This window comes from Apteryx mantelli, chromosome 4 (genome assembly GCF_036417845.1).
Source record: "Apteryx mantelli isolate bAptMan1 chromosome 4, bAptMan1.hap1, whole genome shotgun sequence".
NCBI classification, from domain to species: domain Eukaryota; kingdom Metazoa; phylum Chordata; class Aves; order Apterygiformes; family Apterygidae; genus Apteryx; species Apteryx mantelli.
In genome coordinates, this window is record NC_089981.1 from 40613555 (window position 1) to 40625916 (window position 12362).

Below are 12362 nucleotides of genomic sequence, written 5' to 3' on the forward strand. Positions count from 1 at the left end.
GCAACCATTTTATGTGTGTTAAGGGAGAACCAGCTGCTTTATGAAGGGGGGGGGACTTTACCATAAATGAAGCAGTTGGCTCCAGCTTTCTTGTTTGGTGCTTTACAGAAGCTCCTCAGAAAGATGTGTCTCCATTTTGTTCATTCTCCCACTACTTCTACCCTTTCAATGCACATATATCTAAAAATTTTTAAATTGCGATCATCACCTGTGATGTTGGACAGAACTGGTGCCTTTTCCAAAAGGTGAGCTTTTTACAAAACCTTAGTAAACTTTACTAAATGGAGAATGGACAGAGTTTAGAAGATTAAGCCACCTGAGCAGAAAACTCCCTCCTGAGAAACAAAACTGAATATCCATTAAACCAGCCTAGAAACTAAGTACCATCACAAAGAGGCTGAGGTAGCCCAGGACAACATCTCTTCCAGACAAAAAAAGGACTTACAAAATCAATTAGCAGTTCATTTCTTTAATTAAATGAAAACTTACACAAACAACAGAATACTTTAGGGAAGTGTATGCACCAATTGCCATAGAAGGGTTTCCTACAGCACAGACAATGGCCACCAATTCTTTACTTTTCCAGCCTGTCTTTTTTGCAGTGACGGCAATGCCTAAAGTCCAATAAGCCTAAACACGAATGATCTAACCTCCTTTTTTCTTTTCAAACAGAAGGAGGAAATTACTCGCTGCTAAAAATGTTCAGACTAGTCATTTCGCAAATGGTGCTATGAAGCTGATCAGAAGGGAATTCGTTGTAGCATAATTGCCCTATTTCAAAGCATTATCCTGTAATAACAATCTGCAGCATGGCTGTGCTCTGTTAAGAGGGAGAGAGTGCTACATCCAGCATGCACCTCAGTACACGTGTGTTTCAGAAAGAAGCACCCTCCTTGTCTGCTAATGCTGGAAGGCAGCCCATTAACCAGGCTGAGCCTTTTAGATCCTAATTTCAGGGCAGGGAAATAGTGCTCACTTCATTGGCTGCAGCTATTTGCTATTTCTCATTACGACCCTTGCGATTAAGCCAAACTCTGAGCCCTTAAATCCTTCTCTGAAATGGAGAAGAGTTTTTGTTCAACAACATTAGGAAAACAGTTTTTGGCACCAGACCAAGTGCATGTTTAAGTGTTAGCTTTTCAAAAGCTATCTTCATTAACTTAAAAAAGAAATCTCTTTAATTTTGTTTGGTTAAGACAGAAAGCAAAGTACACTAGGCTGCAACTTATTAGAGCTGTAGGCAGAGGAGAGAATACTTCCCTTCCTGGCAGCTGAAATTCATGCCCTCTGGTATTCATTTGTTTGCAACAGCAGAAAGCTGGTCCCGGATCCTTCCCAGCCCTTCTAACATAGTGTCCAGGGTTTCTTTATTCATTTCTACAGTCAGTGCAGAAACAACAGGATTATTTCCACATAAGGCAGCATCTTCCTGAATCTGAAAATAGAATACAGGTGGTAGTTGTATGAAAAACCCATCCACATGTTTTTCCACTGCCACTAGGAAAGTCGGTGCTTAATGGATGGATTAAGAAAAGTGTTCCAAATCTGGCGTCCAGTGCCATCCTGAAAGACCAGGGCACATTTCCTAAGCTGCGTGCCCTCACCAGTGAAGTGCACTCCCATTGACAGAGTGCAAGTAAGCACATGCAGCAATAAGTAAGAGAAAATTCTTAAGAGTCTTACAGCAGGGAAGCCGCATCCCTATCAGAAGCATCTTAGCAGATACCTCATACGATACTTAATCCCATCCCACACATGCAAATTAGATCTTCCTCCTTCTTTCGAGCATACCTATCCAATTTTATTAATTCAGAGGGATCAAGAATTGCATGGAATATGAGAAGTTTGGTTATGCCCCCCAAATGATAGATGTGGCCAGTGAAGAAAGTTACTAATAATCAAAAGCCATCTCCCAACTAATGCAATCAGCTAAGCATGCTACCAAGCCTTGAGTGGTTTAGAAGTAAAGGCCAATGGCTCCTCCATGACGTGCCGTCTTTCTTTCTACAGAGAACATTGCTTGACCAGGGGCAAATATGCTGTCTCCTCCTCATGCAAAGAGACCTCTCCTTTAAAACAAGATGGCTCTCACCAGGGACCTCGTTCCCAGGCTCCACGGTATTTCACAGATCTTCTGTGAGAAAGCCCATTAATTGCTCAGCGCCTTTCTGTTCTTACCCGTTGGGCAACATGCAAACACCACATGCCTGTCTGAACTGTTTTGTGCTGCCACTCATAAGGCAGGTGTTAGACTCAGTTATTTTGATCCTGTATCCCATGCAGCCACTGTTATTACCTTCAACTGTAGCAGGCAAGTAGGGACTGCCATTCTGCTGATGCTGTCTGAAGAGGTCTTGATGTCCACCCTCCAGTCCATGTCAACCAGGCGAGGAAGGGAGACTGAGGGATTGAAAACCAGGAGTCAGTTAGGCACAGCTTCTCCACTAACAGGGTTCTGCTGACCCTGTGAAAATGGGCAATTCTAATGCTGCCACCTGATTTCATACCATTTTTGCCCTGCAATAAGCCAATCTGTGAAGACCTCCTCATGACACTGGAAGGACAAATGGGGTTCTCCTATCATCATATGTAAGCATGGTACAGTGCAAGACAAGCACAGTTAAGTCCACAAAGCAGCTGGGAAAAGAACAATAAGATGTTTTCTCCACCTCTTCACCCCTTTCTTTGCCTTGTTGCCTGCAGCATTCAACCAGTATTTCAGCATGAGTTGCTCTGGGACTTACTGTGCTTATTGCTCTGTTCTGTAACCACTGAAAAACCACATAGAAATGCTCTTAAAAAGCAAGTAGATCTGACTAGGCTGTCCTGTCAAGAAGGTTATGCAGCTATCTCTTGCAGAGAGAAGAGACAGGGATTCTCTCTCATGATGGTGTGTACTTAATGCAGCTCTTTGCACTTTGACCCCTGAAGAGTCCCTAAGTGTCATACAAACCGAAAATAAAAGCTGTGGTTAAGGTTTTTCCAAAAAACCTTGGCACCAACAGACCTGACTGCAAGTGCTCTTTATCAGCTCCTAGGAGCATAACGTTTTTCAACAGTGTTTTTCACCTTCTAGTGAGAGATACTAAAAGAAACACGAAGAAGATATTCAAGTGAAACTGTGGCAGGTATTTAGATGAGTGGCATACAGATATTCTTGCTGGTGTTTGAACAAAATAAACATTCCTACTCTCATAAAGAAAATACAGTTTTAACCCAGAAAAGGATGCAGTATTGATATTCTCATCTCAGATTTACAGGTATTTTCTATTAAAACTCCAACACAGAGGAAAGCATAATTACCTATGCAACCGGATTACAACAACAGATGTTAAAAGGTAACGCTTGAGCTCCTGACTGCCCAGTGGAAAGATGCACAAAACACATTTTAGCACTGGAATCCAGGAATTTGGAAAATGTCTGTAAGGTAAATGCCTTATTTAAAATATATATAAAGAAAAAAAGTTGTAAGGCATAGTTTAACAGGGCATGCTTAATGTCATTTCCCATTTTGGAATTGTTACATTTACAAGAAATAGAGCATCTCTTGCACCTTTTGCAACTCCATTTTCTTTTAAGAGCTGAGCTGCACTTCCAATGTTTGGAAGTGCAGCATCCAATTTCCTGGGGAAGAGAGTAAACCCTCAGTAGAAGAGAAGTCCACACCAAGGACACAGAAACAATAACAAATTCTTTGAGTTTGAGAAAGGAATTTGCAGCATTACACATTTAACTACCTAAACTATGTCAGAACCGATGGCTACAGGGTGCCTAAGGAAACATTGTTCCTGTTTATGTCAGTCAGGAATTTTCAAAGGAGTCTGAAAGAAACATAGGTCCAACCCCATAAAAGATTGATAGGGAGGTTCTCAGACTCAATTTAAAATCTCAGCTGTGGTGCTTGGCAGGTTTGCATCTGCTAGGTTCAAAGATATCATACTGAGTGCATTTGTCAAAGCCTTATTAAACTTGGTTTACAGCAGCTATTTGCTACCTATTTAAGGATACCAGAGGGGGTGAAGAAGCAAAGACTAAAGTTCTGTTGAGTGCTAAGTGCTGTCCCAACAGGCAACTGCAGCCCATCTGGAGTCTGTCTATCATAAGGCGCCTAGCTTCCTTCCCAAGGGCTGATCCCATCCGATAGCTATCCTTCCTACTGACTCCAGATGCTCAGTTGCTTGCTAACCGATGCTGACAGAAATTTCTCTTTGTATCTGGGGAAAGTCTGAGCAGAACTCCAGCGGAAAGTGCAGAATTGGCTGCCTTGCTCTTGCATTTGGATCAAATTCCAATTTATAGTCCATCAGGGCCAGCACTTGGCAGCATTTGCAACAACATAAAATGCATCTGTTTAGTCTTGTATGTTAATTTGAAAAGATTCATTGCTGGTGGCTTGGGAGGGGCAGGAAACCATCCATATTTTTATGTTAATATAGATCAATCAATTGAAACGTCTGTTCTTTAAATCATTGCCTCAGCCCCTATGTAGCACATGGCAGATGTTTCATGAATATAATACTAAAATGATCCATCATTTCCCAGAAGGCAATCTTATTGCAACAGGGTTAAATATTCACCCAAAGAGTACTAGAACACAAGTTTCGGAGCAGAGTTCCTGGGTGGTGTTCCAAGAGTCACACATGCAGCCTTGCTACTGGGTTATGAAGACCTAGCTGGTGTGTCATGCTTGCTCTCATTTCCTCTAATGCATGATACTGTTAGGGATACAGGAAAAAGCATTATGTCTCTTGGTAACACTAGAGCTATGTTTAACATAAGCAACTGCTGTACTGTTTTAGCATTATGCAATAGTTTCCTCTCCCACCCTATCTCTTCACCATTTATACTCTAGAGATTTTAGAGGGAAAGTGGTTTTCCTAGTCTTTTGTGCCATATTGTTACCCTGTTGAGCATTATCTCCTCTGCCAACTAAGAAAGAGGTCAAGAGGATCTATGCAGACCGCAAAGTACTCTCTTACATATCTGCTCTCTCGTAAGCCTTCAGGTGTTACAGCTGTGAAGAAAACATAAGGAAAAAAACAAAGTGGTGTAGCTGCCTGGATTGCTTAACTGGGATGCAGGTCACTGCCAGTGATGCTATTGTTAAAGTCAGCATTGCATAATTACCTCACACATGAGAAAGGTTATGAATAGATACAGTGTACTTCCTCATGGCTCTAGGAAGGGAATACACAGAGCTGTCTAGATGCACCCAGGTGAGATATTCCCTAATACATATGTATCCTTTGCAGTATATAATTGTTGAATACAGGCATCACTTACTGACCTCAATCAGGAGGTCAGAGTGCTTCTTTCAAAAGTTTGGGAAATATTTGCTATTTCCACACAGCACTCTGCAACGTAGCAACAGGCTGAGTATTAAATGAAATTGCTTGAGGATTGAAAACAATTTAACACAGCAGTACAGACCTCGATACAAGCTTATTGGCCTCTGCTAAACTCTATGATGCCGCAATCATACAGCTTCATCTAAGGCATATGTGGGCATCTCTGTGCTATGCTGTAGCGAGACTTGCTGCAATGCATGCTTCTAAACTCAAACCTCTCTCAAATGATCTCAAGAAACACTAACTGCATCAAAATGTGAGATCCTACTTACTCTGACTTGCTTGTGCTTCATTCCTCCAAGCGGAGCTGTGAAAAAGCGGAGAAGAAAAAAAATAAATGCCATCAGCAGTGCTTAAAAAAGAAGTAGGGAAAGCATCTTGGGTGGCTTCTCTCTGATGCAATGGTCACCAGGGCTGCAGCAGTGAAGGGGAGAGAGACTGCCTGTGCTACTGAGCGCTGAGGAAAGGCTGTCACAGGTAGGGCAAACTGGTGGCCAAAAATAAATAAATCATCTATTGGTTCTTCTGTAGGCGCAACTCACTGATGATGTGTACCCTTCTCCCTGGTATTATCAAAGTAACTGGCTACCAAACAGTGAGAGGTACAAGTATCCAGAATGGCTCTCCTCTTAGGTACACATACAGCGCCTCAGCACCTGAGCCACAGTGGTAAGTGAATGGGCTAAACAATCAGATGTTCCAGTACTGAAATCTAGCCCTCTTAAGTTCTATTCTCACCTGAAGCATTTTCCCACCGCACAGATGAGTTGTTAGGATGAACTGTTGCATTTTATGGATCAGGCCCACACCCTTTCCTAAAGTCTCGTGAAAACCTATACACGCTGCTGCATTTTGTTTGCCATACTGCTCAGGTGCCATATTTTGTCTGACTCCCCTCATCCCAGCCTTTGTGATTTTGTTCATCTGTCTAAGGGCATGCACAGAATTCCTAGAACCAACACTGCATGCTGCCATCCATCAAAACGGCCATGTATGCTTTAATTTTCCAACTGAAAGCAAATGGCAGGTGGGTAACACTCACACATTCTCCAAGATAATCTTGGTTAAAAGGTTTTTCAGGTTTTGGTGGAAATTTTCTGGAAAGAGAGCGAGAACATCTTCCGGCTTTGTCAAGCCCCGGTACACCACATGCCTGGTGAGGTTGTGCAGAGCAGACACCAGCTGTAGGGGAAACAGGAAAGGACTCTGCAGGGTTGGACAGCGTTACATAGCGTGGGATGTGACTTCAGCACCCAGACGAGACACAGCTGCTGCAGCGAGACCAGCACATCCAGGGCTTCAACATCCAAACACAGAGCGACAGCATCCACGTGCAAGGAACAGCAGTCCCCGCCGTTCTCCGTACGCGCGTCTCGCGTGCTTTCGCTTCAACTCCAGCCTCCCTTTAGAAACCCCGAGTCGTATCACTGGGCAAGGATTTCTTTTACCCGCTATTTTCAGCGGCAGCAGGACCGGCGGTCCTTCGGCGCGCTCTGGGGCCGGCGCGCAGCGGGGCCCGGCCGCTCACCCCGCTCCTTCCCGCCGGCTGCGCCCCAGGCCGGGTCGCGGGCGCCGGCGAGCTCGGCGCCGGCGCGTCCGCCAGGAACAAGCGCTGGGTCGGGGCGCCGCGCCCGCCGCTGCCACCCCGGCCCGGGCCCGGCGCGCCCCAAACCCGCACCCCCGGCCCCGGCCCCTACCTGCGCGGCCTCCTCGGGAGCGGCGGCGAGGCCGGGGCAGGCGCGCCGGGCGAGCGGGCCGAGGCCGGCGGGCGGGCTGGCGAAGCACTCCTGGCACAGCTGCCGCACGGCGTCCCGCGACGGCGCCTGGCGGATAGAAGCGGGGGGCGCTCAGCCGCGGCCGCGGCCGGCGCCCCCGGCGGCCGCGCCGCCCCCGGCCGCGCTCACCTTCAGCAGCCCCTGCAGGGCGGCGAACTCCGCCTCGCGCAGCGCCGCCATCTTGCGCCGTCAGCTGACGCGGCCGGCGCCATGTCGCGGCGCGCCGCCGGGCACGCCGGGCGCTGTAGTCCCGCCGCCTGGGGCCGGGACCGTGCGCGGGTACGTGGCGGAGCCGCTCCGCGGGGCCCGCGCTTCGCCCGCGGCCAGACGCGGAGTTTTACGCGGCTGTGCACGGTAAGAGGGAGCGAGCGAGCGTCCCCGCAGGGGTAAGCCGCTACCTACACGTCTGCGTCGTCCCTCGGCTCAGCGGGGTAACTCCAGACAGCGGAGCTAAAGCCCGGAAGGAAAACTTCAGGGAAAAGAAGATCCAAACGTCAACTTTCCTTTTTCCATTGCTGCCCCCCCCAACCTCTTTGCCGCCCGCGTGCCGCCTTCAGAAAGCACAGCTACTGTTGCCAGATGTCCTCTAAAATACACATATTCACGTTTTTTAGTCTCAAATCTTGGTCTCACATGAAGAGCACTTGAATTTCCTGCATGCTTTTATACAGGACACAAAATTTGGAGACCAAACAGCAAAAACCTGCTGCCGCGTGCTTCCTTGCCAGCCTCCTTTTTAACTGCTGCCTCCTACAGCACAGAGCCTGGCTTGGTGTGCGCAGGAGGCAGAGCAGCAGCTGGGGAGGCTGCAGGGGACGCAGCGGAGTGGGGGGCACCACTGCCACTGCTGCCCCTCAGCCCCACGGGAGGTGTCACGGGGTGTCACCGGCCGCCAGCCTTCCGCTCAAGGAGCGTGGCTGCGGGAAGGCACTGTACCAGCTGCGTAAGGAGATGCTGGTGTTTTAGAGTATTTAAACTTTAGCCCCATGGCCATAAAACAACGCACTGTACATGTCACTGGAGCTGAAATGCAGGATAATGTTTTGCACCAGTTTAGTGTCTTTCCTCCATAAAGCTCAACAGACCTGTAAGTATCAATCCTGTGCGAAAACCTTTTGAAATAGCTGAAGTGATTCAACATCTGACAAACATGTCCTTTGCATCTTGTTAATTTACTGAAGAGCAAAATGAGGCACGGATTTCAAGCAACCTGCCGGTGGTCACACTCCACAAGATTAGGAATGACGTTGAAATGCAACATAAGTACAGCAAGCTTCGTGACCCATTCGTTTCCATCCCGACTGCTGGCTGCAGCCCAATTACACTCTGAATTTGAAGCATCTACTCCATGCTCAATATGAAGACAGCACTTGGGGTGGGTAGCTGGACTGCATTATGCAGCATGAAGGCTCACCTGCAGCCAACTGTTGTTCAGCTCACAGGAGCAAGAACTTGCACTAAAGGTACCAGCCTCTGTTCTGCAAGTGTGTGAGAATGTTTGGCCTAAGTTCGCTCTGGAAAATGTGCTAGTATATAAACCACATAAATGTCCCATGAACTGGGATTGTGAATGGGCTCAGAGCCTGGTTCCCTGACAGTGCTGTCATAACCAGAGTCAACAGTGGCATAGCTGGGATAAGAGCAAGCTCTAGCCTGCCTCTCCTGCTCTGATTTAATCACTTTTTTTACTGTCAGTGCAAATATCTACTTTGGATGCAGAATTTAGTACTAAGCCCTCTTTATTTTCAGCTAGTGGGACCTGAAGGCAAAGGATTTATCATGGCATTGCTGCAATGATATGGACCATTACCTTAGCAAACTGTGTGTGTTTTTCACTTTGTAAAAGATATTTAAATAAATCCTCTTTCTGAGAGAGAAACAGTCTCTTCTTTGTCTTGGGTAATTCACAGCACATCTGGTACCAGGGCTTCTGTGTAATCTATGGGCTTTCCCCATCATCACTTCTGCCAAAACACCCCCATCTTCATTTTCATTTGCATTGTTCTCTTGTAAGTAGAATAATACATGGTAAGAAATGCAAATGTGCAAATGTTATTTGCATTGGGCTCCACAAGTCTGACAGGAAAAAGGGCTTCCGCTTGTAGAGGAACTGAATTCACTTTCACATGCTGGGAACCTTTCAAGGGCAGAAGAATCCAAAGGGAGAGGATTTTATTTTCTATCATTTTTCATGAGCAACAGGAAATGAGGCTCTGGGGGGAACTATTCCAGGGTATGAGTTTACCATCTCTGGCCTCTTGAAATTAATTAGTGTGATTGATCAGTTCAGAGAGCTGCAATATATTTGTGCTGCTTTCTTTAGCATTGTGTAACCAATAAGTTTAACCTAGTGTAGACAGTATGTTATGTAAAGTTGAGGGTCAGCCGCATGGAGTCATCTTAATGGAGAGGCCTTCCTGGGAGAACTGATGTGCTGCTGAATTTGCATGGCAGGACTGAGTGGGCAGTGAGTCTCGTGGATACCAATTGCTTATGCAGGTAATCTTACTATACCACTCAATAGTCTGATGAGAAAAGGAAAACCAGCTATGCAGGATCAGATTACAGAAGTTGTGACATTGTCTGTTCCTTCTCAAGGGGAAGTATCTGAAATATTTGGCAATGGTCTCAATGCCACAGGTATCTTTTTCCACACAAATATGGCAGTATCTGTAAACTACACATTGGAATAGATCAGGAGGTGAAGGGAAGGGATGTGGCATCCTAATTTTTTTCCCCAAAATGTGAGGTTTGCAGAGTTAATGAGCTAAACAATAGCATCCCAAAGGAAAAAATGGAGTAATGGTTAGAGGCCAGGATTTAAGAGCCAGGAAATGGGGATCTATGTCCTGACTCTGCTTCTGCCTTTGAACAAACCAAGGTAAGTCACTTTTGTCACCTGCGTGACAGGAAGACAGTGTTACTTCCCATGTAACATAAAGTCCTGTGTTGACATTTTTTAACATCAGCAGTGAGCTTAGAGATTGTGTAAACATAAATAGAATGAAAACACTAAAAAAGAGCAACATTGTATTACTATCTCTGGGCCAGTAAACTTAAAGGAAATACAGGGACAGAAGACAGGATGTTGCTTAATATTGTAATTCCTCACTTGAGCAACCTCTTATAATCTGTCTGCTTGTTTTGTTCCTAAACCAATAAGACTATCATTTTCTAAGGAGATAAGCAGAATTTTTCTGACCAGTAAAGCTTTTGAAATGCCACATCCATCTGGGGAAGAGGATCATTGCCTTTTGAGAGGACTTTTCTGTAGAAACAATGACATTACTTTCCTCTGGATAAAGATTTGCCTTGCATAAAAATCAGATTAATGCATGCCTAGGTTAAGGAGCTAATTGTACAAAATAACTTTGTGAGACAAATAGGAGGAGAGATGCAAAGGGGGGATAGATAACTATCATTGATGTGAAAGCACATGTAGCGAGAGAGAGCATTTACTTATGAGTCACATATTCAGAATAAAGATATTGCCTGCCAGTAAAAACAGCTGGCATCATATTGGATTCATACTCCAGTCCACCTCCTATTGTTGCCATTTCCTCGCTGCGGGAACCTTCTCATTATGAGGAAATAATAACATGTTTGATTTAATATCAAAATCGAAATGCTCAGGTTATAGCTCATGGGTGGTCAAAAGCCAACAAAAGCGCTTAGTAAAAATGCTTTATCTGAATGTGAGTAAACTTTTTGTTCTTTTCTTTACCTTTTGTTTTTCCTTCTTTGGTACTGTCTGTAGCTGGCATCAAGGTCCAGACCTCCAAAATCAGATTTCCTGATGCAATAAAGGATGGAGGGTGAGACCACATCGTGTAAGGAAGGCTGGTGCTGTGATTAGTGTGCTTATCAGGAACTTCTGAGAAACACCATTTAGCTGCTGTGCCACAGGTATTTCTCTCTGAGCTTGAAAAAATAACTTGAATGAGATAGACTGGATGACCTCCTAGGTCTTCTCCCAGCCCCTTTTGCTCATGATTTCATGTCTACACCACCTAGTGGGACCCAGGCTGAGAGCTCTGAGCCTGCTGATGCATCTGCACAGTGCTATGTGCAGATATTAGTTTGGATTTCAAGAGGTGTCATCCAGTCTCATAACTAAACGCTGCCTCCCACTAGGGCAGATTTGCCTGCATCTAGGCCTGGGTGATACTGCAATAGTATTGACACCTGGAGCTCTCTTGGTTGAGCCAGCCTGGGTATCTATGCAAATTATCCTCCCTGAAGTTGTGCAGATATGTCCATTTAGAAAAACAGGGACAATAACACTTCCCTATCTTTCAGGGGACTGGGTAGTTGAACAATCTCAAAACTGTGAGACTTTTAAATGCTGCTGCTAACTTCCTGAATTCAGGATTTCCCAGACATGAGGATGTGGGTATATGGGTGTATGGGGGTATATACTTGCTATTCTGTTTTCTTAAACGGTCTGTTTGCAGCCCTGCAAAGAAAGCCTCAGAACTGGTACTTCATATGGGGAGAGAGGACCAGTGACACTGGGAATCACTTGAATGAGAAGCAAAGTGAGGTGAGAAGGAATGAATTCCCTGGAGTGGATGGGAGGTTTCTGGTGGGAGTTGGAGACCTCTTAAGGCTTGAAGTAGGAGAAAAGTTCTTCATTTGCCTTTTCACTTGAGATAGCAAGTTATCCTAGTTTTCTGTTTCTACTGTTACCTGGCTAGTAGATGGCAGTCCATGCAGAAAGATAATGGCTATGGTCATAAGAGTCTCAATGGCCTCGCTAATTCCTGTAGCTGTGAGGACAATGTGGATAATTGCACATGGCAATGAACAGCTGTATGGAATTCCCTTGGTTTTGGGTGTATGTACAGCACTCTCTGCTGGACTCTGAGGGATTTAAACTTCTCCCTACTTGCAAAAGAGCAGGAGGGAAATGTTCTGTATACCCTTCTCCTTTTTTGATGGAGAGAGCCTGAAACCCTTTTTTCTAAAGAAAAAGAGGGAGGAAGTAAGGGGAGTACTGTGTGTATTTCATATATGAAACATTTTTCTTGTACAGAAATCAGCTGTGATGAAAGAAAAAATTCCATGGAGCCACAAGACAAAAATCAAGAGATGGAAAGCTGGATGGCAGCATTTCAGTAAGTTAGTTTAAGACATGGCTTCATATTTTTTTATACAGTTATATAACTCCATTGACAGATAAACAGTTTGCAAAAATGTCATCTTTGTTATAGTCCAGCAACTAAAGCGAGAGCCCAAA

At 45.2% G+C, this 12362-nt stretch overlaps 1 protein-coding gene across 1 annotated transcript; it reads right to left on the reverse strand.

Moving 5' to 3' along the window:
- Positions 1-453: 453 nt before the first annotated feature.
- COMMD9 (COMM domain containing 9) lies at positions 454-7345 on the reverse strand. The gene is made up of 6 exons (XM_067296303.1): positions 7253-7345; positions 7046-7171; positions 6391-6530; positions 5621-5655; positions 2297-2400; positions 454-1435 (listed from the first exon to the last, which is right to left on the reverse strand). Exons 1-6 carry the CDS (start codon positions 7301-7303, stop codon positions 1295-1297), a joined length of 597 nt encoding a protein of 198 aa, XP_067152404.1. The 5' UTR covers positions 7304-7345; the 3' UTR covers positions 454-1294.
- Between the last annotated feature and the right edge of the window lie 5017 nt (positions 7346-12362).

Coding starts and splice junctions, on each gene's coding strand:
- COMMD9 (XM_067296303.1), bottom strand. CDS start 7,303: ATGGCGGCGCTGCGCGAGGCGGAGTTCGCCGCCCTGCAGGGGCTGCTG. Junction 5,656..6,390: donor AAGATTATCTTGGAGAATGT/GTGAGTGTTACC, acceptor GCTTTTTCACAG/CTCCGCTTGGAGGAATGAAG. Junction 2,401..5,620: donor TGAAGCACAAGCAAGTCAGA/GTAAGTAGGATC, acceptor TCAATCCCTCAG/TCTCCCTTCCTCGCCTGGTT.